At 38.3% G+C, this 26456-nt stretch overlaps 3 protein-coding genes and 1 long non-coding RNA gene across 4 annotated transcripts; all 4 read left to right on the top strand.

Moving 5' to 3' along the window:
* Positions 1-3046: 3046 nt before the first annotated feature.
* On the top strand, positions 3047-8932 carry LOC136422455 (IgGFc-binding protein-like). Its single transcript, XM_066410227.1, has 10 exons — positions 3047-3176; positions 3689-3831; positions 4117-4528; positions 4946-5108; positions 5561-5768; positions 6233-6362; positions 6905-7078; positions 7604-7767; positions 7973-8072; positions 8724-8932. The coding sequence occupies exons 1-10, from the start codon at positions 3047-3049 to the stop codon at positions 8930-8932; spliced, it is 1833 nt and encodes a 610-aa protein (XP_066266324.1).
* Positions 8933-9307: 375 nt separating this feature from the next.
* Positions 9308-10390, top strand: LOC136422645 (uncharacterized). Its single transcript, XR_010753648.1, has 3 exons — positions 9308-9471; positions 10000-10103; positions 10316-10390. It is a non-coding gene; the product is annotated as an uncharacterized lncRNA (long non-coding RNA).
* Positions 10391-10619: 229 nt separating this feature from the next.
* LOC136422456 (cartilage matrix protein-like) lies at positions 10620-17163 on the top strand. The gene is made up of 14 exons (XM_066410229.1): positions 10620-10624; positions 10914-11062; positions 11367-11685; positions 12010-12224; positions 12546-12655; positions 13097-13161; positions 13323-13471; positions 13780-13889; positions 14134-14198; positions 14533-14687; positions 15130-15268; positions 15652-15813; positions 16161-16417; positions 17036-17163. The coding sequence occupies exons 1-14, from the start codon at positions 10620-10622 to the stop codon at positions 17161-17163; spliced, it is 2028 nt and encodes a 675-aa protein (XP_066266326.1).
* Positions 17164-17378: 215 nt separating this feature from the next.
* On the top strand, positions 17379-26428 carry LOC136422457 (matrilin-4-like). The gene is made up of 20 exons (XM_066410230.1): positions 17379-17438; positions 17569-17711; positions 18060-18169; positions 18576-18634; positions 19153-19286; positions 19749-20306; positions 20616-20710; positions 20975-21039; positions 21366-21499; positions 21742-21851; positions 22181-22242; positions 22654-22799; positions 23208-23765; positions 24031-24125; positions 24426-24490; positions 24806-24939; positions 25182-25291; positions 25623-25684; positions 26044-26189; positions 26397-26428. The coding sequence occupies exons 2-20, from the start codon at positions 17600-17602 to the stop codon at positions 26426-26428; spliced, it is 2787 nt and encodes a 928-aa protein (XP_066266327.1). The 5' UTR covers positions 17379-17438; positions 17569-17599.
* Positions 26429-26456: the final 28 nt, after the last annotated feature.

Here is a 26456-nt window from a genome sequence, read left to right on the forward strand (position 1 = left end):
TCCATCGGGGCTTTGCTTACCAGAGATCCCCTTTATATCGAAAGTTTAGTTTTTTTTTCATATTCCCCCGATATTTTTGCTCCTAAATCGCTATTTTTCGACCAAATGACGTGGATTTCCCCGCCGATACAATGACCCGGCATTTGTGAAACCCTGGCGGTACTAACATATCAGTCGATCTCGCTACAAAGTAACGTTGTTATTAGGAGAAAATAAGACGGCACACTGAAGTTTTGAAATGTATTTTTCATATAAACAACTTTGACAGTCTCTGTTTACATCGTAAACCAAAGCACGCTGATCAGAAAACAAATTACATGTATATGTTGCCAGCGGCACACAATGTTTCAATTCAAGTACACATGTAAAATTACTCACGTGAGATCAAGGAGGTTAAAATACAGCCTTTCCCAAAAACTTTGAAACGCTAAAAACAACACCTTGTAAAAATTGTGTCTAAGCATTAGAAACTGTATAATCACTTTAAAAATATACTAAAACATTTCAATCCTACCACAAACATGTACATTTAGTCCTTCGAAATCGCCACAGTAAAGACGCAGGGCAGTGATAGTCCGTGGGAATGTTTCTCATGCATGGCAGAGCTCACCTCGAAGAAGGGGAAACAACTTTTTTTGATCTATAAATAAAACTCTTTTGCCTCAGTCAGAAATGTGCATGACAATTTAACAAAAATAATTTTCCATAGTTAAGTCTATACACAAAATTAGATTGCAATCTGGTCACCGTTCTTATGACATAAAAATGCTTTTAAAAAGATCACTCCTCTACAGAGAGAGTGCCGAGGCTTTCCAAGAAATTTGCGTGTAAGCCCCGCCCCTTACTGTGTTGGTGCCGCTACCATGGCTACTGTCTGGCTCACCCTTTCACAGGCCCTTTGATGTGTAACATGAGAACCCTGTGGTTTGTTGCCACCAAACCTCCATGTTGCAACATTGTACAAGCCTGAGGCATCTAATTAACAAATTTGTTGACAATTTAGTCTCTCAAAATGAAAGTTTTTTTCTACATACAAGGGTAATTTTTGGATTTGAAATTATTTGCATTGCAACAACACTGAACCAAGGACAATATATGATAATGTCCTTAACATTATATAATAATGTGATTTTGTTCTATATGCAATGCATGACACGATAAATGGCAAGTTCCTCCTTTTCTATATGGCTTTTACATATAAGTAATACTTTCACTGAGCATATATTCAGGATATTGTAATTTTCTGTTCAAGTTCTAGATGTTGATACATATCTGAAAAAAGAGTAGACTCTGAGTCTGAAGGTGTGAAGTGAACTGAGAAGTTTGGCGACTACTTGTGTTTGATGATGTCACTTTATGCAATTTTCCTTGATCACTTGCTTCAATTTCCAAGTAGAAAATGCATGTATCATGTACATTTTCACTTGTTGAAAATTGAAAGCACCGTTGGCCCCCGGTTAGGGGTCAAAGCGGGGAACCTATGCCCAATTTTTCCAAACATTTTGCATACTATACATTTACGTGTTACAAAGAGTAGGGGTCCTTTCCAGTGTGAGTGTATCAAACCTTACAGTCTAGTCAGGGTTGACATCTTGAAAATGTGATAGTCACCTGTTATGTCAATCTTTCCACAAATGTGGTAAATCTCAATAAGTAAATCAGGCATAAACGAATAAAAAGAACCTACCTGCTTATCATCTCGTTTCCCGAGGACAGATTATTAGTAGCATGGACACAGTTTATGTGTCAATTTGGTCATTTTCCAGGGGGTATGTTTATTCCGGGGGGTACGTTTATTAGATTTTGAAGATTTGTCCGGGGGGTATGTTTATTCCGGGGGGTATGTTTATTTGGGAGATGAGAGTACATTAAGCCTGAGTGATAGACCTTTTCCACTATTCTGGCTACTGTCACTTTATAGATAACCACATGCTAAATACTAGTCGCTCTTTTTGTTTTTGAAGCAATCATAAATCATCTACATGCACTGGTTGCACTGGTTTTTGAGGTAGTCTTCATGTTTATGATAAGTTCTTTTTTAATGAATTTGGGGCATTGTGACAGTCAATTTCTCCATTTTGTTTCAGATTTGCTGCCCTCCTACACTACTGTCAGCCTGTCAGTGAACTCATCGCTTGGACTCACACGCAACCCTACCACCCTGAACTATGCTGTGGCTCAGGCTACTTTGATTTCTGCTGTAAGTTTCATGTTTCAGTATTCAATTCTATTCAATTTAGTTCTAATCAATGCCTTTATTTAGATGCCATAGTTCATGATTTGGTTATATAGCCACTTTTTAAAGAGCTAACGGTAATGAGTTATACAATGCAGTTACTTACTTGAGGACAACCAACAATGCAAAATATTGATCTTATGGAAAGAAGATATAGTCTATAAAGTTTTTTCAACCTTCTCCCTGCTAAGGCAGCCTATTGGTGCTTTTTTTACTGTGCTAGGTAGACTTAGTAGAAAGATTTGACATCTTGGTTTCTGTATGATTCTGCACAGTCCTGTACTGCAGTGCATGGATGACGATATTGAACCTGACTTGAGTTGGAAACTGTGCACTATCACAGTTGTAGTCTTGGATATCTTCAAGTTGACAGTTTTATTTTCACTCCTCCGATCCAAATGTCTTCCACAGGTGCACACACAGCTCATGGGTGTGGCTGGTGTACGGGCTGTCCAGCTTGTGGACCTCACTGAGAAGTAAGTCGTACAAATGTATTATGAACTAATGATATGGATCTTTTGGTGTTCAGCTTTGTTAATGATCAATTAATTTTGTTACTTTGATAATCTACAATGTCATCTACTAATCATAATCATAATAAACCTACTTGCCATAGTTGCAAGAAATGATTCAGGATACCATTTACTGAATGACAGATAAGTTACATGAGGTGGGAATGAAAAGAAGGAAGAAAATCATGATGTGCAAAGTTAGAGATTGTTGTAGATCAAACAGGTGATTGTGTTTTGAATACAACTTCAATTTGGCAACGGTTACAACAAAATGTACATGTTGTATTGCTGCAGTGCAATGGGTGGGAGTGCTGTGTTCAGACTCTACACAACATACTACACAGACTTCACAGCACTGCGTGCACGTCTGGCAGGTGGGGGTGTGACGGGTGGTCGCACTGTGGGCAGCAGCATGGCAATGTCCAAAGGTGAGTCGTAACACATGTTGTACTGAAAAAACAACAGTCTCAAGATACACTTCAAATGTTTGTCAGGTTTTCATTTTTTCTAAAACTTTGATGTGATAATGGATAGGATATGATTTCATCATCGTCATTCCAGGATGGTATCGCTCCTATGAAGAAACACCTCCCTTGACTGACTCCAGTCTTTTCTGAGTCTCACAGGTCTTGGCCATGATATGATTCAGGCAATGCTAAAGCATTGTTAGTAAGAGACCATATTAGACTCACTCCCCCCCCCCCTGTTGTATATATATAGACTCTTTCAGGGACCTCCGAGGAGGTGACGGATTTATGACGAGTACAGACATGAATTTACTTAAGACCTCATGGTACTGTCTGCATGGTCTGTGAGCGCTCCTTGATCTAAGACTGGAGATTCACCTAGGGGTGAGGGACAGGCTAGAAATGGCTCGTTACAGTATGATATTTGAATACCTTTCCCTTTCTAATCTAAGGTCTATTTCTTGGTTCCACAGCATTGAGTACATCTGGCCGGGAGTTTCTGGTGGCCTTCACAGGGAATGATCCTGCAGACATGACAAACCCTCGTTTGTACATTTCAAGTAGCGGTGGACGAAACACCTCAGTCACTGTCTCTGCAGACCTTGGAGGCTTCCAGGTATTTTTTATACAACAATGTATGTTTTTATGAAAGAGTGCAGCAGCCCTAGAAATCTACCCACATTAATGTTAAATTTTGTATTATTTGATCTTGGACTTATCAAATGTGCTGAAATTGAATGTAAGTAGCTGTTGCTGTCAGACATTGTAAAGAGCTGCTGTAAAAAAATAAATAAAAAATTCTGTGTTATGAATTCTTTATCACACTTTCTTTACTTAAACTTGATGTTGTACATACCCAAAAGGAACAATATTATTTAGCCCAATTTTCTCCCCTTTTTAGACCACTGTGACTGTGTCTGGGAGCCAGGTTGTCATGGTGGAGGTTCCAAATGATCTTGTGATGGTCGGAAGTACAACACATTCCGACAGAGTGATCTCTGTGACATCAACCGAGGTACCTGTCACTGTGTACGGACTTGTCAAAGAGCTCTACACCATCCAGCCATTCATTGCTCTCCCCAAATCCAGTCTTGGTACAGAGTATGTGGCTGTGATGTACACACCAACCAACGGATATCCCAGTCAGTTCACCATCGCAGCTACAGAGGATGACACCACGGTTACCATCAGATCAATGGTGACAATTGAGTATGCAGGTTTAGCTCCGGTTACCCCAGCAGAGGATCTTACTCTTACAATCGGGCCCAGTACCATCGGTGCCGTACAGATAGTGGATCAAGAGGATCTAAGTGGTATGTTCAGAATTTTAACAAAATATAAGTTATTCTTGAACTCAGTCATAGACTTAAGTTGATAACCTTATTTGTTTTTAGTATTTTACATCTACATGCAGTTTCATTGCCACCATATTAATCTATATGACTTCAAGTTGTTAGTGCATCACATATATATGTATAATTATATAAAAAGTTGATGAAGTATTCCAAAAGGATATCATGGGAGATACCTGCTGATAAAAGACTTTGAAAGCAGTTTTTTCCATGATACCCTGTTGGAATACACATTAAGTTTTTATTTTAGCTACTAACGTTATATGGGATGCACTAACAGATGCTTTTTTATTCTATTTTAGTTCACTTCATTTTATTACTGCCTTATGTCATACAAACTGCCATTCACACTAACAACGAGAATGTCTCCATTGACAGGAACCTACATCACATCGAACAAGCCCATTGCTGTGTACTCTGGCAACCAGTTTGCTGAGTTCCCGGGGAGCCCTCCCGGGGGACACATCCAGCAGCAGCTAACACCTGTCAGCAGCTGGGGCAAGACCTTCATCATCCATGCAACTTCTGCAAATGTCTTCAGGTACAGCATGTAGATACCTACACATGGCTAGCAGCATTTCATTATGTTTTGAAAAATTTAGTGACTGCATTCTTCAAGCATGCTGAGAAAGTGTTTTGTTGAATGTGTAGCTTAGGTTAGAAAACTGTTAGAAGTTGAGTTAGTGACTAAACCACTTTGTGTGTGTGTGTGTGTGTGTGTGTGTGTGTGTGTGTGTGTGTGTGTGTGTGTGTGTGTGTGAGTGTGTGTGTACATATATGTATGTGTATATACATATTTGTGTGTTTGTGTGTGTGTGTGTGTGTGTGTGTATGTGTGTGTGTGTGTATGCAGAAAGAGGGTGGGAGGAGGAAGGATTCTTGGCATTCTATTTTTGTGAACTCTGGCAATGAGAATGCGATGTTTCCATCACTGTCTTGATTCAGTCACATTGTCGATTTCTTCACCATTGTTTTCTTTGTTTCTGTTGCTAGGGTGACAGCAGCCTTTGAATTCACAACAGTCACTCTCAGCAATGGAATGACACAGAATATTGATGTTCTGTCCATGTGGGAGTTTGACTTCAGTGAGACGACGTCATTTGATCAGTACTTCATTATGACATCCACGCAGCCAATTCAGGTTGTTGTGTTCCAAAAGGGAAGATCGGTGAACAACATTCAGATGGGACCAACCATGCTGGTAAACCATTCACAGTGATAGCTGTTGTACCCTAATTTGCTTCCTATGAGTATATTTAGATACCTATGAAATATTTGAAATACTGATAATTGAAATTCTCATAAAATAAGAAGATCATAGTAATTTTGTTTTTTGGTATCTTTAATTCCTGTTTGGCTTGGAGCAGTCTGTTGTTTCTTTGTGAAAATAATCGTAATAGTAGCTGATAGATGTCAATGGACTGGGACATGTGCTTGATTTTTTGCATTAATGATAATACTATAACAGTAACTGTTATTCTCGAATGATGATATAATATTTGGGAGTGTACCTACTTGTACTTGTTGAGGTCTTCTCATCAATCATTTGAGTGACCTGTGCCAAAATGAATGTTTCTCCATCTTTGGAAGTGACTCAATGAAAATGTATAATTTTGTTATTGTATCCCAACTCAACATTAAAAGTTTTTGTTTATTTGTTTGTAGACCTTGTCCCCTACTGAGCAGTGGGCGTCAACATACAGCCTCACTACCTTAGAACTCCCAGGAGTCTCCAGCACACCCAATCTAGTCCTCTTTGTGAGAAGTGCCGACATCAGCGGTCTTCGTTTTGAAGGTGAAACTTCAGAATTTCCTTAACCCGCCATGGAGAGAGAATGTCCACTTGTACTTAATGTACTTATTGTAATTGTTCACTTTTGAAAATACATGTGACCTGAAGTCAGTGTAATATATTGTTGCATTTGACAATAGATGAATTGATAATCTCACTGTATTCATTCAACGTTGTATTCTGCTACATGCATTTCACTTTCCACAAATCGGAGCACCAAAACATTTTTGTTGTTGTTGTTAGTAGAGTCCTAACACATTCAAAAGGAGGATCTTAGAAATCAAAATTGATATACAAAACATATATTTCCAAATGGATATTGTGTTTTGCATGCTAAAGGCAGACCTCAAACACAGTGGACTAGGTCCCACAACAACAGAAAAGAAACTCTAGGTCCCACTACAAAGATATGAGAGCTTAAAGATTGCAAGACGCAGTGGAAGTCTCCACAACTGCAGATGCAGAAACCAGTATATGATGATGATTCATTGGTTGGCAAAGTTGCTCCCTGTGGTCTTACACGATGCCTGTTAATTTTGTACCAGGTGGGCGACTGCCACTAGGCACCGCGTGGAGGAACATTCCCAACTCTGATCTGTCCTGGGTGATGATGCAGATATCTTCTGGCACTTCCAGAATCTGGCACGTCAGTCCGCTGGCCAGATTTGGAGCTTTCGTCTACAGCTTGGCAGCTGATGGGTCAACTTATGTTGTTCCAGGTACAGTATTGTGAAGACTGTAGATTGCTTGTGATCTTAATAGTGTCTGTAATGCTGTTGCTTAAGCCACTCCTATTTCCTTTGTTCCCATGCATCTTAAAGCAGAAACCAGGCAAAAGATTAACATGAAAACAGTCAGAGGTCTAAGCTTTCAAGTTTTCAAAAAGATTTGTATTGATATTCTTCTTCCTTTTTCAGCATTGTTTCTTTCAAGAAAATAAATCGGTTTCTAGTTCTTATGTAACAAACATAAAGAATGTTTGTCATGCTGTCCTTCTTTAGAATATACAGAATGGCTGTGCTCTCCTCTCAATTTCTCAATCATATACGGTATCATGTTTTATTAGGATTTTGCTGAGTGCAATTGTCTTGGATTCAAAGTCAGCTTTTATGTTCATCACTATGATCTAATTACAAAATGTGGAATAGATTTTCTCAACAACTGTAAATTGTATGATCCAAAGTGGTATATATACACTATGTATGAGTTTGTTACAACTTCTTTCCATTCCATCTTTGTTGCAGCTGGATACCACCTGTCCCCACTGGCAGTGTGTGACCGAGGCAACAGCACAGCAGGAGATGGGAAGGACAATGACTGCGACGGCCTCTTTGATGAGGAGCTGCCCAATGGCATCGATGACGACATGGACGGGACTATTGATGAGGCTGACATGGCACTTAATCCCGTAAAAGTCTTTTTTTAATATTTCCATTATCTATTTTGCACCAATAAAAACAATATATAATTTTTTACCTGTTTACTCTTAACACTGTTGATACAACTGTCAATGGCAGATGTATGGAAGGCAGACTTATGCTAGTTTGGACAATATTCAGATTTCTGTTCTTATGTTTATTGAATTCTTTCCCTTTATTATGTTGTTTCTGTAGTGTGACAGAAACCCTTGCAGCAATGGTGTTTGTGAGGTGACCAGGGGAGGGTACCAGTGCCGCTGTGACGAAGGCTTCTCAGGCTTCTCCGGTGATATTAGTAAGCCTTTTAATATCCTTGATGACTGCTGTCATTAAGTATATAGCATTACAGTTATACTTAAAAGAAGATGTCACTGGTGAATTTTTTAAATTTTTTGATATAGCATCAACAAAGTCTGATGGTGAAAGAGTCTTAGAACTGTTTGCATGTTTTATTGGTGAATGATGTCTAGTCTAGTACCAAGGATAGTTTCTTCATAGTATTTTAAGAGGAATACTGATGGATAATAATGTGTATGGGTGGCGATTTATATAAAGATACAATAAAATGGTTTATTTGAATTATTTGCCATTACTCCATGTGTTTGCATTGTTTGCTGATGGTATCAACAGACAAAATAGCACTTAAGTGTTACAACAAATGGCATTCAGCACCAAGGACAGATGCTATTGTATGGATTTTGAAGCAGGAATGTATTTTTACGTGCTTTAGATGCTTGATATGAATCAGATAACTTTGATTCCTTTTAACAGAACCATAAACGAACACAGCTGCTGTATGAAATGGCAGACAGTCGAATGTCTTAACTGACTACCTAGTACAGTGTGCAAAGTGCTACGGAATGTCAATGAGCAAGTATCACAGCAGTACTTTTTCTTTGAGAGCAACATTCATTCTGCATACTGAAATGAACACTTCTATTCTCAGGCCTTGGTGGGCTGGATGGACCAACATGGCTACTCAGTGAACCAGGTTGGATTGCAGAGGAGGACATGGCTTGGGAGACTGCAGCAAATCTTACTCTGGATGATGACAACGCGACCTGCTGGAATCCCGGCAGTGGAACCCGGTACCTGACTTTCAACCTCGGCAGTCCCCATACAATCTTCCAGGTATCAAGAAATTTTGTTCATTGACAATTTTGTCTTTTTTATATAACGTTACGGAGCCACTAGTAATCTTTTCATATTGACAAGACTGCTGACACATCTTGAACAGCACATTGTGAACTATGCTCATATATAATTGGCCATTCAGTGTAATATAACCAGCTGCTCCCGCGCAGCGTGCCTGCAAAGCTGGTGTGTTACGCCGAAGGGCGGTTATACCGGCTATAGTATACAGATATAATGTACATGTATCAACAGACAATGTGCCAACAGAACTAAAATCAATTCATGACTGTATGGTAATTTTGTCTCTCTTTCACAGGTTCGTTTCACTGGTAAGATGCCATCAGACTTTGTTCCCAAATCTGTCATGCTACAAGTGCACAGAGGCCCCGCTGGCAACTGGACAGATGTCAAGAGAGTGGCAGTACCAGAAATTCTGAATGGTCCGATAAGTTTTGGCGGTTTCTCTGCAACTGGTCGTCTCTGGAGGCTGCAAGTTTCTGACACTCACTCTGAACTTTACAACCCTCAAGTGTGTGAACTGCAGTTTTTTGGACAAGAAGGTTTGTATCACTAACTCACTCACTCACTCCAATTTATTGCCTGTTGTACTTAATGTCACAAAGCTCAGATGTGATTGAAAATTAACAATCTTAGAATTAGATGATTTAGACAAACTGCCAAAGAAGAGAAATTGCTCTTTGAAATGATTTTCTAAGGAAAGTGGCAAATAGCTTTGATAATTTAAAGTTGCATTACCTGTACAGTTAAGTCCAATGAAGTGTCGTTTCTGAATATGTGTCATCATCCACTGAGCTAAAAGCAATTCACTGCTTCAGGTTTTCTGTTTATCAGAATATTGTTTGAAACTTAAACTGTGACTTTTAATTGTGACTTGCACTGACTTTGAGTTGTTAGTTTAAAGTTGCATTACCTGTACAGTACTGTGAGTCCCTTGAAATGAAGTTTCTACCTAAGATGTGTCTTCATCCACTGAGCTACAAGTAATCCACTGCCTCACTTTTTGGTTATCAAAATATCGTTTAAACTTAATTGTGATCTGCACTGATTATTTTAATGAACTGTTTCAGTTGTCTCCACGAGCTACACACTACTACCACTGCAGGAGACTTACACAGAGAACCTAGTCAGCACACAGGGCAAGACAGCACTGGCTGTTAACGTGGAAACTAATGTAAGCTGCTTATTTGTACATCTTGATACCTTCAGCTAAAACATTTGCTAGCCTACATTGGACACTTCTAAATCGAAAAGCTTGTCATATTTCTGGCTCACTTTGACCACACTTGTCACAGCTATCCGGTATTTCAGGCAAAAGCTACATTTTTATCTTTTTGTCAGATTTCTATAGTTATAAAGATTGTATAATTGTCTTTCACCTACTAGGTGCTTAACTACTACAGCATGAGACCAGATTTTTTGGGCCTGTATGGTCTGCAAGTTACAGACATCAAGCCTTTGTAAGTACTTTTCAAATAACTAGAGATACATGAAGGAGTACTCAATTCTGAAGGAAAAGGATGTCAACCTGGAAGAGGCCTAGAAATTGACAAACGTAGCACATCCTTTATACATTAAGTTCAGTATCATAGAATGATAGCTTGATGTCTCTTGATCATTTGTAGGTATGTTGTTCTATGGTCCTGGTGGGACATCCTGGTTCTAGAGCTCATTATGCAATTTTATGCAAATGAGGTAGTTATGCCATGAATTGAGAAGAAAACAGCATATAACGGATAACATTCCTGTTTGATCTGTCATGAAATATGGAATGACCTCCATCGTAAAAACCAGTCAGGCACAGTTATGTAACTCAAGTAGTGTATTTTGATATTATAGCTGTGAAAATTTGAATGACATTAATCACATAAGCCTATGTTTTCTACAACTTACAATTTAATGTCTGGTATCAGGCAGGGATGTTTAAAGCAGATGTAAGCTTCTCAGTATCATGTTTGACTTTTGTTCATACACCACCACACAGGGGTGCCTATGTGGCTGCAGAGGTGTCCTTCATTTCCTCTGCCAGTCAAGTCATGTACCAGGAGATGGCTCTTCAAAATGCTGTTGCTATGGGAATGGTCAACAACTTAGCTGTCACCAATGACACTGGGATAACGCTAACACCAAGAGGTAAAGGAAGGCATTTCTGTATTGCAATAGGATCAGTCATGTACTTGAAGTTTCTATGCACAAAGAGTATTTTGCTTCACCACATTGAAGCTTTGAACAAAAGACATGCGTGTCTGATTGATTTCAATACAAGTCCTAGTTTTTATGCTTAGTGGTACCTGCTTACTGAATGATATCATCACATAAGTCCATAGAGAACAAATCTAAACTAAAAGTAATTTGTGTTTGGCCATCTTCAATTTCTGCTTTCGATCATGTTTGACTGCTCTAGTTGTCTGACTCCCCCTGTACTATTCTCTTTCAGTTCCTCCATGCACTGTCCCAACAGACCTTGTTTTTGCTATTGATGGCACTGTGTCCCCCAGCACCTTCAGTGCCATAGTGGCCTTCATCAAGAGAGTTGTGCACACTTTCACCATTGGGCCTGAAGCAACCCAAGTGTCTGTGGCACAGGGAGGCAGTTCACCAAGGCTAGATTTCCCTCTGAACCAGTTCCAAAGCCTGCAAGGGCTGATACAAGGTCTTGATGCCATACAGCAGACAGACATGCCAGGAGAAGGCAGGAGGTTTAGCCATCTTGGAGTTTTCTTGCAAGGGAATGGAGGAAGGACAGGAGTTAACAGGTGGGATGAATTATATGTAGAGGCTATGGGCGATGATGGAGTCAGTTATAGATATTTTTATTAGATATTGTTTCCATGTTGAACTTCATGAGTGGGTACATTGTATGCTAATTTGATAAGTCTACCACAATTAGTAGAGATTAAATATTGTCAAACAAAAAGTTTATCATGCATTTAGTTCTGCTTAAAATGAAAGTAATTACATTGACTGTAGTACTGATACTCTTTCTTTAGAAATCATGGGAGCTGTACTTTTAAGCAGATTCTGCTCATATACTTCTGCTCTTGTAAACTTTAAAATAAGATTTTATTACTCTTACACAGGCTGGCAGTTTTTGTCACTGATGGTGTGACGGATGCAGCAGATTTCCAACGTGCATCTGAAAATGGTGTTGTCACGTTCACTGTTGCCATTGGTGATGATGCTGACCTGGGTAGCTTAGAAGCATTCAGTCCATCCACTAACTTTGTGTTCCGCGTGAGTGACTCATACGGGCTGGTAGATCTGGGCAACAGATTGCCAAGGAAGCTGTGTGAAGGTATGTTTTCCATATGAAATTCTACATCTTAAAAATTCTGATGTAACATTAGATTGTAAGAAAAAGCTTAGATGGTTGATTACTTGAGCAGATGCCTGCAAATTTTGTGAGACAATTACGTTAAGAATTGCAATGTACAACCTAACACTAAGATTGTATATTTCGTTAACTACTAGATTGTATATAATGTTACTTTAATTTATGCTTTTAGAGCTTGTAAAATGTAAAGAGAGAATCATGCATCAAGGAAACATACTTGTAAAATGTATATAATGATATTTTGTCTGTCCAATGATTCAAGATTGTCTGTACTTTTGACAGTTGGTGTGACTAGCTACATGACCGTGACCTTGGATGTGAACTACACCGCCGAGTTCCTGACTGCAGCTTCACCGGGATTTACTGCGCTCAACCTTGCTGTTAAGACCACCGTGTGTTCCATATTCTTACCTGCTGTATTATAACATCTTATTTCTTTATGGAAAATCCTGTTTATGATAATTTGCTTTCCTGTGGCTAAGCTTTTGCATGCATTTTACCCGTAGTTCACTATTGTGTGGGCATTCTAAACCTGGTAAAAAGTCAACAGTGAATCACGCAGAGTGAATCAAAAACAATATCTGTACAGAAGACTGAGTAGTTAATTGTCTCACATTGATATGTTTATTGAACAATAGTTGAGCAAAGGTATGACTACTATATTGTTAGGATTATCTTCAGGCAGAACTTATCTAAAGATATTCAGTGCTACTTACATTTTTGTCAATGTCAATACTAAAACAGAGCTAGCAGTTTGGTTGTGACTGTGATACAAGACTATGGAACTAGTGTTTCTACCCTGGTATCTCATTGTTTTGAAACTTTCCATGCAGTTTTTGACGGGCCTTCAAGATATGTTTGGTTTCCAAGCTGCACAAGTCGTCAACCTCATGCCTGGGTATGCAATGCTCCCTGTATTAACATTTTCATTTTGATTTGGATTTATCCATTATATTGTGTAGCACATTTCATATACTGAATCATGTTTTGTGAGGAAAAAATGGCCAAAGTTCACTTTTCATATCATGTTTTTTCCATGTTTTCCCCATGATGTAATAGTCCCATGTATAGCACACGTGCTAATATCCGGGTGATTGCCGGGGCCTATGCTTTGGATGCCATTCAACAGAAGGTCTTGAACATCTCTGCAGCTGGACAGTTTGGTTCCTACAGCTTTGACACAGCAACCATCACATATGACCAGATTGGTATGGCTACTGTCTTAGTTGTAGTTGTGGTTCCTAACTTATAGGCATTAGTTATCACACTTGCACTTGATAGGATGTCTTAAAACTTACAAAAATTTTTATGATTTTCAACAGCTCTGTTAATTATTCAATTCAAAAAGTTTACAGAAGATTCACTTTGATGAGATAAAGAAAATTAATTGATTGATTGATTAAAATTGATAGAAAATCTATATACTAAAAAACTAACAAAAGAGTCCTTGAAATAGATACTCATTAATAGGGAGTAATGAGCTGTTTGCATGACACATTCATTTCTCTGCCTGTAGCAAATCAGTTCCTGTATGGCTACATTCAAGTCCGCACAGTGTTCATGCAGAGCTACAGAGACCAGTTTTCAGCATCATACAGAATGCTAGCCAGCAGTGTTAAACTGAATGTAAGAGTAATACGTTTTTTCTTCTTTTCCAAATATGCAACTGTTTTGAGTGCCTGTAAAAGAGGAATATGTATATCATCTCATCACAATGTTTGTAAAGTTTTTTATTCGTTGCTACTATAATATAACTAATTCAAGGTGTACCTACCTCGGCCTTTGTTTAAAATGAAAAAGCCTGCAAAATAGTTTTCCTTTGAGCTTATCACATAAAAACAGTTGATTCTAAGAAAATGTTATTTTGTAGGTTCTCCGTATCTTCAGTAGTCTCTACGGGGTTCGATCAATGGCAGTTACAAATATCAAGCCAGGGTGAGTAACATATTGTTTTGTTTAACTTTTCTGAAGAAGAACTGCTAATGACCACATATTGTGCAGAGTCTAACCATAATCATATCTTTATGGGGAACAGAAACTCTCACCAGGAAGTAGAATTGTTGCTTACAAATGAATGTGCTTAAGAAGCCAAATTGGTGAAGAGGAATGCCTTTTTTCACCTTAAAACAAAATCAATGTACAACCATTATGCTTTCCAAATGGCTATAAGTCGTAGATGAAATGAATGTGTCTAAAAAGCCAAATTGGTGAAGAGGAATCCCTTTTTTCACCTTGAAACCAAATCAATGTACAACAATTCTGTTTTCAGCACCATGGCTACAACAACCTGGGTTGACTTCCAGATGAACTGTGCTCAAACAGCTGTACCCAGCATCGTCACCTCCTACCTGAATGTCACTGATTCATATCCGATGGTTGGAACTCTGGATATCCTCCCTGGGTCTGGGTATCTATCCATTGAAGGTTAGTATCACATTCTAAATATTTACAAGATCAGTTGTTGATATGAACATAGTTAAGAATGTTTGCCTGCTATAAGTTTTTAATTCAGTAACCTGTCTCCTTCAAATGCGCCTTGCAGATAAAAACTTTTCCAACAAAATGTATTGTACTTTGGACTTACATCAAGCGTTAAGGTGCAATTGATGATGTAGCATAACTTGAAGAATGATCTTGTAGGACATTATGGTAATGTTTGCTTATTTATCCATCTGAAGATGGATACAACTTAAGCACAGGTTAGGACATAGATGATGGTTTATCAATTTTACCTTGTCTTTCTTTTGATATTTGGCCATATGGATCTTCATATCTTGGTTTTGTTCCAGATAATGTGTGTGAGTCATGCTACATTGTACTTTTCTGGTGAATTTTAATAGAATTATTATCCAAAAATGTGTTGCAGCGCCCCAGTGTGGAGTGGAGGTCGACCTGGTGCTTGTACTTGATGACTCAGGCAGTGTTGGGGCTGATAACTTCAATAAGTTAAAGGGATTTGTCAAGAGGCTCACCACCCAATTTGAGTTTGGACAAGACGCAACAAGGTAATGGCTGCAGACAAATGTGACATACGTGTCTGTGACTGTGATATTGCTGAGCAATAGTATAGTTCCCTCATATGGATGTCATAATGGATTGTGTATATGCAGTGAGGGAGTCTCTGACTGGAGTACTGCTTCTCTCCGCTATAAGTAGCCAAGAACACAATCCCCAAAGTAACTGTCAGTGAGAGGCTTACAAGCTATATCTTGATATCTGATGTAATGATAGGGGCTTATTGAATGATTTTTTGGTTTGCTTATGTCAACAGATACTAGTTGTTGATTTAATAATTGATACCCTGTTTACCCAATCAATGTTGTGTAGAATTGATTGATAATCCTTTTTTCCAAATAAGATGTGACCTGTGTTTTCTTTCCGACTCTAGACTTGGCATCCTTCAGTATTCAACCGATGTAAAAACTGTCTTCAGTCTGAATTCTTATGGCACTTTGGATGACATCAACACAGCAATTGATGGCATGATGTACAAGGGTGGAGGCACCAACACTCACCTGGCCCTCTACGAACTGGTCAACAATGCATTCAGGTAAATAAACCCATTGTGTTTGTCATAATGTGTTCTTTCTGTATAATGAATGACCTTTCTGGCCACAATATAGTAAGTCTTAAAGATGATCAAAAGAGAGGATTCACTGAGAAGCCTTAACAAATCTGATATTGAATGATTTAAACGATTAAGCACAGAGAAGGACCAAAATACCCCTTAGAAGAATTCTGGCTTGTCAATAGCTGATGTTACTACAATGTCTTTGTTGTTTCTCGATATGATATATTAGGAATATCCAAAGGATACACAATACTTATTTGTGGAATACCTACCTGAAACTGTTGCAAACAGTTGTTTTTATCTAAAATTTACATATGACTGTTCAGCTTGCAGAATGGTGCTCGGCCCACAGCCAGCAAGGTTGCAGTCATCATCACGGATGGGAAGTCCTCCCAGTCCATCACCAGGGCTGTACAGGAGGTCAAGACTGCAGGAATCATCGTGTACGCCATGGGTGTTGGCAGTGGCGCTGACCAATCAGAGCTGCAGGAGATTGCAAGTTCTTCAGACAGAGTTTTCAGTGCACCAAACTATGACTCCCTGCTCTCCCTGACAGGGGGTCTAGCCAATAGGTTCTGTGATGGTGAGAAACTGCCTGCATTTTTTTTACTTTCCTTCCTTGTTCTCTTTCAAAATATATGATTGTGTGATATGTGTTTCTTTCTTTCTGTCTCAATGTAAACGTCTATCTATTTTACTGGGCAAAGCCCTCATTCAGGGGCACCCTGCCCAGGTGCATGGCAATAGTGTGGCCACTGGCCAGTGGTGGTGGTGCTGAAATAGAAAAGAATTTATATTGATTCTGAAAATTCTGGTAACAAAACTCTGACAGTTATAGTTTCACATCTTACATCCCATTTCACTTCGTCTTCTTCAAAAGGACACCAGTTTCTTCCATCCTTCTTGGTCTCCTGATAGTCTTATTGTGTCTCAATAAAATGATAAATCTAGACAATGATGTAACCTGTTGATATATGTATATTGATATGCTTAGAATCATTCTGTATGATCCATTGCAAAATTATTAGGTGTATATTTTCCTTTTACTCCATCTATGAACTTAATTGTTTGTCTCTCCTAAATTACAAATTATTGATGTGATAAACTTTGTTGATTAATGGATTCATCACATTGGACCACATTATGTTTATCAGAGACTGAGTCATTAATGTTTTGCTAATGTTATGATTGTCACAATCAGATGGCAGCAGTGTAATAAGTGTGGCCACAATAGATGTTGACGAGGACTTCAATATTGAATTGTTGAATGTGACATCAGACACCTTCATCAGTCTCCGAGCAACAGTGCTTTATCAGGTAATGCACTGATTAGTTGAGCTGTTTAAGCAAAATTTCATAAATCATATGTTTGCTTAGCATGTAGTTTGCTTGAAGAAGACATAAAAATGTTTGTAAATTGAATATATATTTTCTCAAAACGAATATAGATCTATTTACAAAATCCCTTGCAAATGTTTGTGAACATGGGAATGTTCACATGGGAATGTTCACATTATTTCTTTTTACTTACTCTTGATTCAGCTGAACTTTGTGCTTGGAAGTTTTGCCAACCTCATCCTTGTGAACGTCAACTTCCAGCCGAGGTGAGCATACTGAACTTTTGGCAGGCTAGCTAAGAAAATTTCACGTAGACAATATTTTCAATAATGTAGGTTTTGAGACACAATATGTAATTTATGTAATGCGAAATTGAATATGTTTTATTCCCCATAGCATAAACGACAAAGTCAGAGTGGTCTTTACCATGAACTCTCTGGGATACATTGTCAATGACCTGCAAGTCATCATCAACCAAGTTGCTTTATCTGGGACCATTGGTAACATGACTGTCACTGGTGCTACCTTCGATGCTCAAGGTAATATTGAATGTGATGATGAGTTTCGACTTTGTACAGCTACTATAGCCAGTTTATCTGTCAGGCTTCTGATTGTTATGTAGGTAACTTATTTGCTTAAAATGGAAGCATATAATTTGGAAGGATAGCCACCAGACTGAGTTTGATGAGTAAGAACACCATAATCTTAAATGCTACTCAACAGTGCAACCAATTATACAACACAAATTTTTCCTGAAAGTACTTTGAAAATCATCTAAAGAATCGGTATATTTTGGAGTTGTTAATAATATTGTATAACTGTAACAGGGATGCTGTTGTACTACATTTTGGGGAATAACAGCAACATTTCTCCCTATGTATTTATAGGTCCTACAGTTCTCTATGGCATTATGGAGGTGAATAGAACATTCACATCAGAGCTCCGAGGCATTTCCAGCTATGAGGCTGCTGCATTAAGTATCACTTTCAAGTACCAGGTGAGCTGATGTCACTGTTCATTATGACACTCTAAATCAGTAAAATTAAAGGCTCAATGTATAGCTTTTTCTCTATCTTTTAGGACAAAATTGAAGGATAAGTCCACCAGGGTATATTTATAGTTTTTCCTTAGTAACACCTTTTCGTATTTTGTATAGTATATTAGATACAATTTTCAATAATGCTGTCTTTCTCCGTGGTACTGATACCTCTATGTACTATAGTGTTATGTCTAAAGACTTTCTGTGAGCTGTGATGCTTTAGCTGTTATAAAATGAATATCCTGGTTGATAAAGATTTTTTTGTAACAACAGTGAACAATTCCAAACAACATGTACATGTAAGTGCTGTACATAAAAGGTTTTAAGGTTACCCACATCAACTAATGGCTCCTACATTTCACAGTTGCTGCAAAGCTTGACTATCAGTGTCAACTTTGCCAGGATCACCAACATCTCTCCTGGGTAGGTCTCATCAGAACTTTGCATGAAGACTAGGTCTACGTCCTTGTAATGTTAAAAATGTTTCTGAGGATGTGCCATGTGACACAATATCCTTAATATTTGGTTTCTTATCTAGACATGCTCATTAACCTCCATGTATAGTAGAGAAAGGCCAAAATTTTAACACAGTTGATCATTTAACAAGTGGAATCTGATTAAATGACATACATGCCACTTGGAGATGTTGATTTATAAAGTCCAGTATGACACAGAACAACAACTCCAGAACTTGACAATTCAATGGCATTTTTTTGCTTTCATTCATAAGAAGTTGTCCATTATTAACAGCCATTTCATTTTCTATAGCTTGAGGACAGATCTATGTAGAAAGATGGATAATTTGTCCCTATCTTGGGTCCTATGCATCCCCTTGTGATCATCACAATAGCTGGTAAATGTAACGTCCAAGTTGGGTACATGTACAGGAGTGCAGGAAAATAGGGAATATCTGAGCGATTTTCTTGCCTGTTTCATTACAGATATGCAGCGACGACGACACTTGTGTCCTTTGTTACTTCAGTGAGTGCTAATGTCTCGGATGCGGTCCTCACCAACTTCAACACTTCTGTGGCTGCTACCCCAATGTTCCTTCAAGGATCACTCAGTCCAGAATGTAAGACTGTTGTAGCAACTTTTAGATGAGCACTATTATATAAAACAAAACTTTCTCACACCCTACCCTACACTATATTTTATGTGTAATTTGAGCTACCTTGATTATCATTGTTAGTGTATGATTCGTTAAGTTAATGTTAAGTAATTTCCTTTGTGATTTGTTATGATTTTGTAAGGGCTCCTTTGGAAATCCGTTACTCATCTAACTGAAGAGATTACCTTAAAGAATATATAATTTAATAGAAAAACCATACTGTACAACTACTTATAGTCACTTGAAAATAGTTTAGTTGCTGTGGGTACACTGTAACATTCATGACAAGGAAATCAAAATTATCAAACTTCATACATTTGCAAGAGATTTTTATATCGGATGCATTTGTCATTACCATGGGATGGAACTACTCATCATGTTTTATTTGCCAGCAATTTTCTAAATCGTCTTCTTCTTCTGCAACAGTCCCCTTGTGTACTGCAAAGATGGATGTGGTTTTTGTCCTGGATGGTTCTGGTAGTGTCGGCTACGACAATTTCCAACGGATGAAGTCTTTTGTGAAGAGAGTTGCTGGCAGCTTTGCTATCAGACCGTCAGCCACCCAGATAAGTCTATTCCAGTACAGCAGCTTTGTCATGCAGGAATTCGCCCTGGACACCTACGGATCCATTGGTGAGATCAACCAGGCCGTTGATGCTGTCATGTACCAAGGCGGGGGGACAGCCACAGGACTGGCACTGTACGAAATGAGACAGTATGGCTTCTCCTTTGGTAATGGTGGCCGTCCTGGTACACGGAGGGTTGCCATTCTCTTGACGGATGGCATGTCATCTGACAGTGTTGACAAACATGCGATGGCAGCCTGGCAGGCTGGGATCAGCTTGTATGTTGTTGGGATTGGATCAAACGTGGACATGGATGAGCTACTGGCAATTGGAGGCACTCCGGACAACGTCTTCGGTCTGAGCAACTTTGGGCAGCTACAGGATCTCAGCAACCGCCTACCAAACCGTCTGTGTGAACGTATGTACCTGGTCCAGTATATGCTAGATATATTCATCTGCCAATAGATCATTACACTTTGACAAATATTCAATACCTTGAGCTGATTTTGATATACAATGTTCAAATTTTCAAACAGAAAAATGATGACATTCTACTGAGAAACAGATTTAAGAATTTCAGGAAGCATTGCAAGCAATGATTCTGACAATTGTAGGCACTCTGGGCAACTTTGGGCAGTTACAGGATCTGTAAAATTTGAAGATAATGCAAGAAAGATTTGACAAAACCTATTTTTAACTGGATTCGACTTTTATGGCTTTCTTTCAGTCGGAAGAAGTACCAATCTAATCCTGTCTCTTGATGTTACATCTGTGCCCTGCTCTTCCATTTTACGACAGCAGTTTGCCTGCCTTCAGACAGCGGTAAGAAAAAAGACAAAATTCCAAAGTAGTGCTAAATGTACCATTAATTTTGGTGTAATAATGTCAGATCTAAACCTTTTACTTTTTGGGATAGAAATTTTGTCAAGCATATTGCACAATGATATAATAAGATAATATTGTATCTTAATAACTGCAAAAACTTTTACGCCATAAACTACTGCATGTAGTTAATCTATATGTAAGAATTTGTATTGGCTAAAGCGGCTCACTGTTATCTGAAATACATCTATTTTGGGTTCATAGCTCAACCAGGCTGGACTTTCCTACCAGAATGGAATTCTTTCAGTGGCACCGATTAATCTTGTTCGGTACGTAGAAGATTACACAAGTTAAACTAACAATGAATAAGACTTTGTAATGGAGCGTAAATCACAAAGGTTTATCACAGGAAAGTACACGCTATATAGTTTCATTTAATAAATCCAGAGTGGGAAGTAAATGATAAAGGTTTCAATTTCTGTTGAAGTGGAGAAATAGGGTTTTACTTAATTTTTTCAATGTTTGAAATTATGTTTTTCAAGATAAAAATTGAAAAGATGAATTGAATGAAGTATATATATATATCCCAAGACCAGGAGTTTGGCAGCTGTGAACGCTTGTATAACGTTAATACCATAAGACTGTCTTTCAACAGACCACTGGAGTACAGCTATCTTTTCCGGTTGGTTTTCTCCCAATATGCTCGAGCTGGCATCACAAGTACCGTAAATCCGTCCACAACTCAGCTTGGAAATCTGACAGTCGCATCAGTGAATGTCAGAGATGATGGTAAGAATGCAGGTTTCATGTGGCTGATCTGTGCAATATAAAGATTTGCCAGAATCTTTAATTTGTTTTTTGTTTGCTGTTTATTGTACATATGAGAACGACACATCATTGCCATTGTTGGTCTGTATTTTCGGGCATGTCAATTTTCCTGTTATACATGATAAGATGTACTCATAAGATATGTTGATTACTGTGCTCTAATTGTATGTGTAGTTTGTAATCCATCTATGGCTTTTCTTTAGACTCCCTGCCGCTCTTTGTGATGGTTGAGGTCAACTACACTTACATCCCTGGAATGGATCAGCCAAACTCTGCAGTGTTTGCCTACTGGACAAACGTTTTTGAAACAAAGGTACACTTCATTGATAATGGTTGAATAAAAAAAGTGTCATTGCTTTGTCCTAAACAAGCATAATCATTGTATTTCCAGATCTGTACATTTCACATCGGTCATTATGGTTATGGCGTACACACATGTGTAGGTTACTAGTAATTCATGGGAACAATTTAATGTATAAAAGTCAGTACTCATCTGATGAATTGAATTGTGTCTTCTATTATACATTGTGATTTGTACATGTAACTCTATCATTTAGTGACTTTTACCTAAAGTTTGCTAATGTATTTTTCAGGAACAGAATCATATTCAAAATGAACAAATCCTTCTTTTTCCTCCAACAGTTAACTGGGCTAGAAAATGTCACTGGAATTTTGTCCGTCATTCCAACAGCCTTCAGACCAGGGTAACTATCTCTTTAGTGCAATTTTCCAGACTTTTTTCATGCATCATAGCCTGTAGTTGATGAATGCTGTTTAAAGAACTGTACCATACAATGAATGTTAAAAGCACATCTTCAAGATAAATAAATGTCAAGGATATGGTTACATACATGTGTCTTAAGCAGTAAAATTGTTTACTGGTATCAGTATTTCAGTCCTACATTGGCCGGGATTCAAACTCTTGTCCTCTATAGGTCCAAAGGCAGAGTTGTGTACTCTAAGACCGTGCACACAGGCTACTCAAAGTTAAACTGAACATGTAAGGCAGCAAAGTATGTTGCTTTTTAGGCATAGAACAAGATGATTTACCTTTTTAGTGTATATTGGATTGTTAGAAAGTGACTTTTTACATGGCAACAATTGTGCTTTTTCAGGAATACAGCCACGAGTACCATTGCAGACGTAACATTGGTAGTCTCCCAAACAGCCAGAAGCTTTGTCCAAACTGCACTGGTGGCAGGGTTCAGGTCTGGGGACATCGATGGTCATCCAGTCATTGATGGGACTGTTTCCACAACAGGTAAGATAGACACAGCATATACCATACACCATACAACAATATATAAAATATACAAAACTAAACTTTCTCGCACCCTACCCTGTTATGATTTTGTAAGGGCTCCTTTGGAAATACGTAACTCATTTTACTGAAGAGATTACCTTAAAGAATATATAATTTAATAGAAAAACCATACAACTACTTATAATAATGTTATAACTTCCGACATTCAACAGAATTTGCCCTGAAAATAGTTTAGTTGCTGTGAGTACACTAACATTCATGACAAGGCAATCAAAATTATCAAACTTCATACATTTTTGCAAGAGATTTTTATTTCATGCATTTGCCATAACCACGGGTAACGTTACTACTCATCATGTTTCATTTGTCAGCAATTTTCTAAATCGTCTTCTTCTTCTGCAACAGTCCCCTTGTGTCCTGCAAAGATGGAAGTGGTTTTTGTCCTGGATGGTTCTGGTAGTGTTGGCTACGACAACTTCCAACGGATGAAGTCTTTTGTGAAGAGAGTTGCTGGCAGCTTTGCTATCAGACCGTCAGCAACCCAGATAAGTCTGTTCCAGTACAGCAGCTTTGTCATGCAGGAATTCGCCCTGGACACCTACGGATCCATTGGTGAGATCAACCAGGCTATTGATGTTGTCATGTACCAAGGCGGGGGGACAGCCACAGGACTGGCACTGTACGAAATGAGACAGTATGGCTTCTCCTTTGGTAATGGTGGCCGTCCTGGTACACGGAGGGTTGCCATTCTCTTGACAGATGGCATGTCATCTGACAGTGTTGACAAACATGCGATGGCAGCTTGGCAGGCTGGGATCAGCTTGTATGTTGTTGGGATTGGATCAAACGTGGACATGAATGAGCTACTGGCAATTGGAGGCACTCCGGACAACATCTTTGGTCTGAGCAACTTTGGACAGCTACAGGATCTCAGCAACCGCCTACCAAACCGTCTGTGTGAACGTATGTACCTGGTCCGGTATTTGTTGATCTACTCATCTGCCTGAACGCCATTACACTGTGACAAATATTCAATCGGTTGTCCTACTTTTGATTTACAATGTGCAAATTTACATATCAACAGACAGAAAACCAGAGTCAGCTAAAGGGTTGCTACTAAATAAGAGATAAGCATTGCAAATACTGATTCATACATGATCTGTAAATTTTGATGAGTTTTTTTCTTGTTGATGATGCTCAATTTTCACATTTTCTGGCTTTATTTCAGTTGGAAGAAGTATGAGTCTAATCGTGTCTCTAGATGTCGCATCTATGCCCTGTTCTCCCATTTTACGACAGCAGTTTATCTGCCTACAGACAGCGGTAAGAAAAAAGACAAAATTCCAAAATAGTGCTAAATGTATAACATCAATTTTGGTGTAATAATATCAGATCTAAACCTTTTACTTTTTTGGATAGTTATATCACAGGAGTATGTATGACCTTAGACTTTTACCTGAGGAAATTTTGTCTAGCACATCGCACAATGAAATAATGAGATAATCTTGTATCTTAATAACTGAAAAAACTTTTATGCCATAAACTGCTAAATGTGAATCTACATGTAAGAATTTTCATTGATTAAGTTTGCTTACTGTGATTCTATCTATTTTGGTTTCATAGCTCAACCAGGCTGGACTTTCCTACGAGAATGGAATTCTTTCAGTGGCACCGATTAATCTTGTTCGGTACGTAGAAGATTACACAAGTTTAACACTAACAATGAATAAGACTTTGTAATGGAGGGTAAATCGCAAAGGTTTAGCACAGGAAAGTACACAGTAGTTTAAATTGATACCAATCCGGAGTAGTATGTATATGTACATGTAGGTGATAAAGGTTTTAATTTCTGGTGAAAAGTGAAGAAATTGGGCTTTGCTAATTTTTTGTTCAATGTTTGAAATCATATTTTTCAAGATAAAGATTGAAAACATGAATTGAATTAAGTATATATCCCAAGACCATGAACACTTGTATGATACCATAAAACAATCTGTTAACAGACCACTGGAGTACAGCTACATTTTCCGGTTGGTTTTCTCCCAATATGCTCGAGCTGGCATCACAAGTACCGTAAATCCGGCCACAACTCAGCTAGGAAATCTGACGGTCGCATCAGTGAATGTCAGAGATGATGGTAAGAATGCAGGTTTCATGTGGCTGATCTGTGCAATATAAAGATTTGCCAGAATCTTTAATTTGTTTTTTGTTTGCTGTTTATTGTACATATGAGAACGACACATCATTGCCATTGTTGGTCTGTATTTTCGGGCATGTCAATTTTCCTGTTATACATGATAAGATGTACTCATAAGATATGTTGATTACTGTGCTCTAATTGTATGTGTAGTTTGTAATCCATCTATGGCTTTTCTCTAGACTCCCTGCCACTCTTTGTGATGGTTGAGGTCAACTACACTTACATCCCTGGAATGGATCAGCCAAACTCTGCAGTGTTTACCTACTGGACAAACGTTTTTGAAACAAAGGTACACTTCATTGATAATGGTTGAATAAAAAAAGTGTCATTGCTTTGTCCTAAACAAGCACAATCATTGTATTTCTAGATCTGTACATTTCACATCGGTCATTATGGTTATGCCGTACACACGTGTAGGTTACTAGTAATTCATGGGAACAATTTAATGTATATCAGTCAGTACTCATCTGATGAATTGAATTGTGTCTTCTATTGTACATTGTAATTTGTACATGTAACTCTATCATTTAGTGGCTAATTTACCTAAAGTTTGCTAATAATTTTTCAGGAACAGAATCATAATATTCAAAATGAACAAATCCTTCTTTTTCCTCCAACAGTTAACTGGGCTTGAAAATGTCACTGGAATTCTGTCTGTCATTCCAACAGCCTTCAGACCTGGGTAACTATCTCTTAACAATTTTTGTGGACTCCATGACTCATAACCTGTAGTTTATGAATGAACTGCACCATACAATGTTAAAATCCCATCTTCAAGATGAAAAAATGTCAAGGATATGGTAACATGTGTCTTAAGCAGTAAAATGTTTACTGGTATCAGTATTTCAGTCCTACATAGGCTGGGATTCAAACTCTTGACCTCTTGGTTGTTTACTCTTAGACCATGCACACAAGAGAGTTAATCTGAACATGTAAGGCAGCTAAGAATGTTGCTTTCTAAGCACAGGACAAGATGATTTACCTTTTTGGTGTATATTGTTAAAAAGTGACGTTTTACATGGCAACAATTGTGCATTTCAGGAATACAGCCACAAGTACCATTGCAGACGTAACATTAGTCGTCTCCCAAACAGCGAGCATGTTTGTCCAAACTGCACTGGTGGCAGGATTCAGGTCTGGGGACATCGATGGTCATCCAGTCATCGGTGGGACTGTTTCCACAACAGGTAAGATAGACACAGCATATACCATACACCATACACCAATATATGAAATATACAAAACTAAACTTTCTCGCACCCTACCCTGTTATGATTTTGTAAGGGCTCCTTTGGAAATACGTAATTCATTTTACTGAAGAGATTACCTTAAAGAATATATAGTTTAATAGAAAAACCATACAACTACTTATAATCACTTCCTACATTCAACAGAATGTGCCCTGAAAATAGTTAAGTTGCTGTGAGTACACTGTATTATTCATGACAAGGAAA

Source organism: Branchiostoma lanceolatum, chromosome 17 (genome assembly GCF_035083965.1).
Source record: "Branchiostoma lanceolatum isolate klBraLanc5 chromosome 17, klBraLanc5.hap2, whole genome shotgun sequence".
NCBI lineage: Eukaryota > Metazoa > Chordata > Leptocardii > Amphioxiformes > Branchiostomatidae > Branchiostoma > Branchiostoma lanceolatum.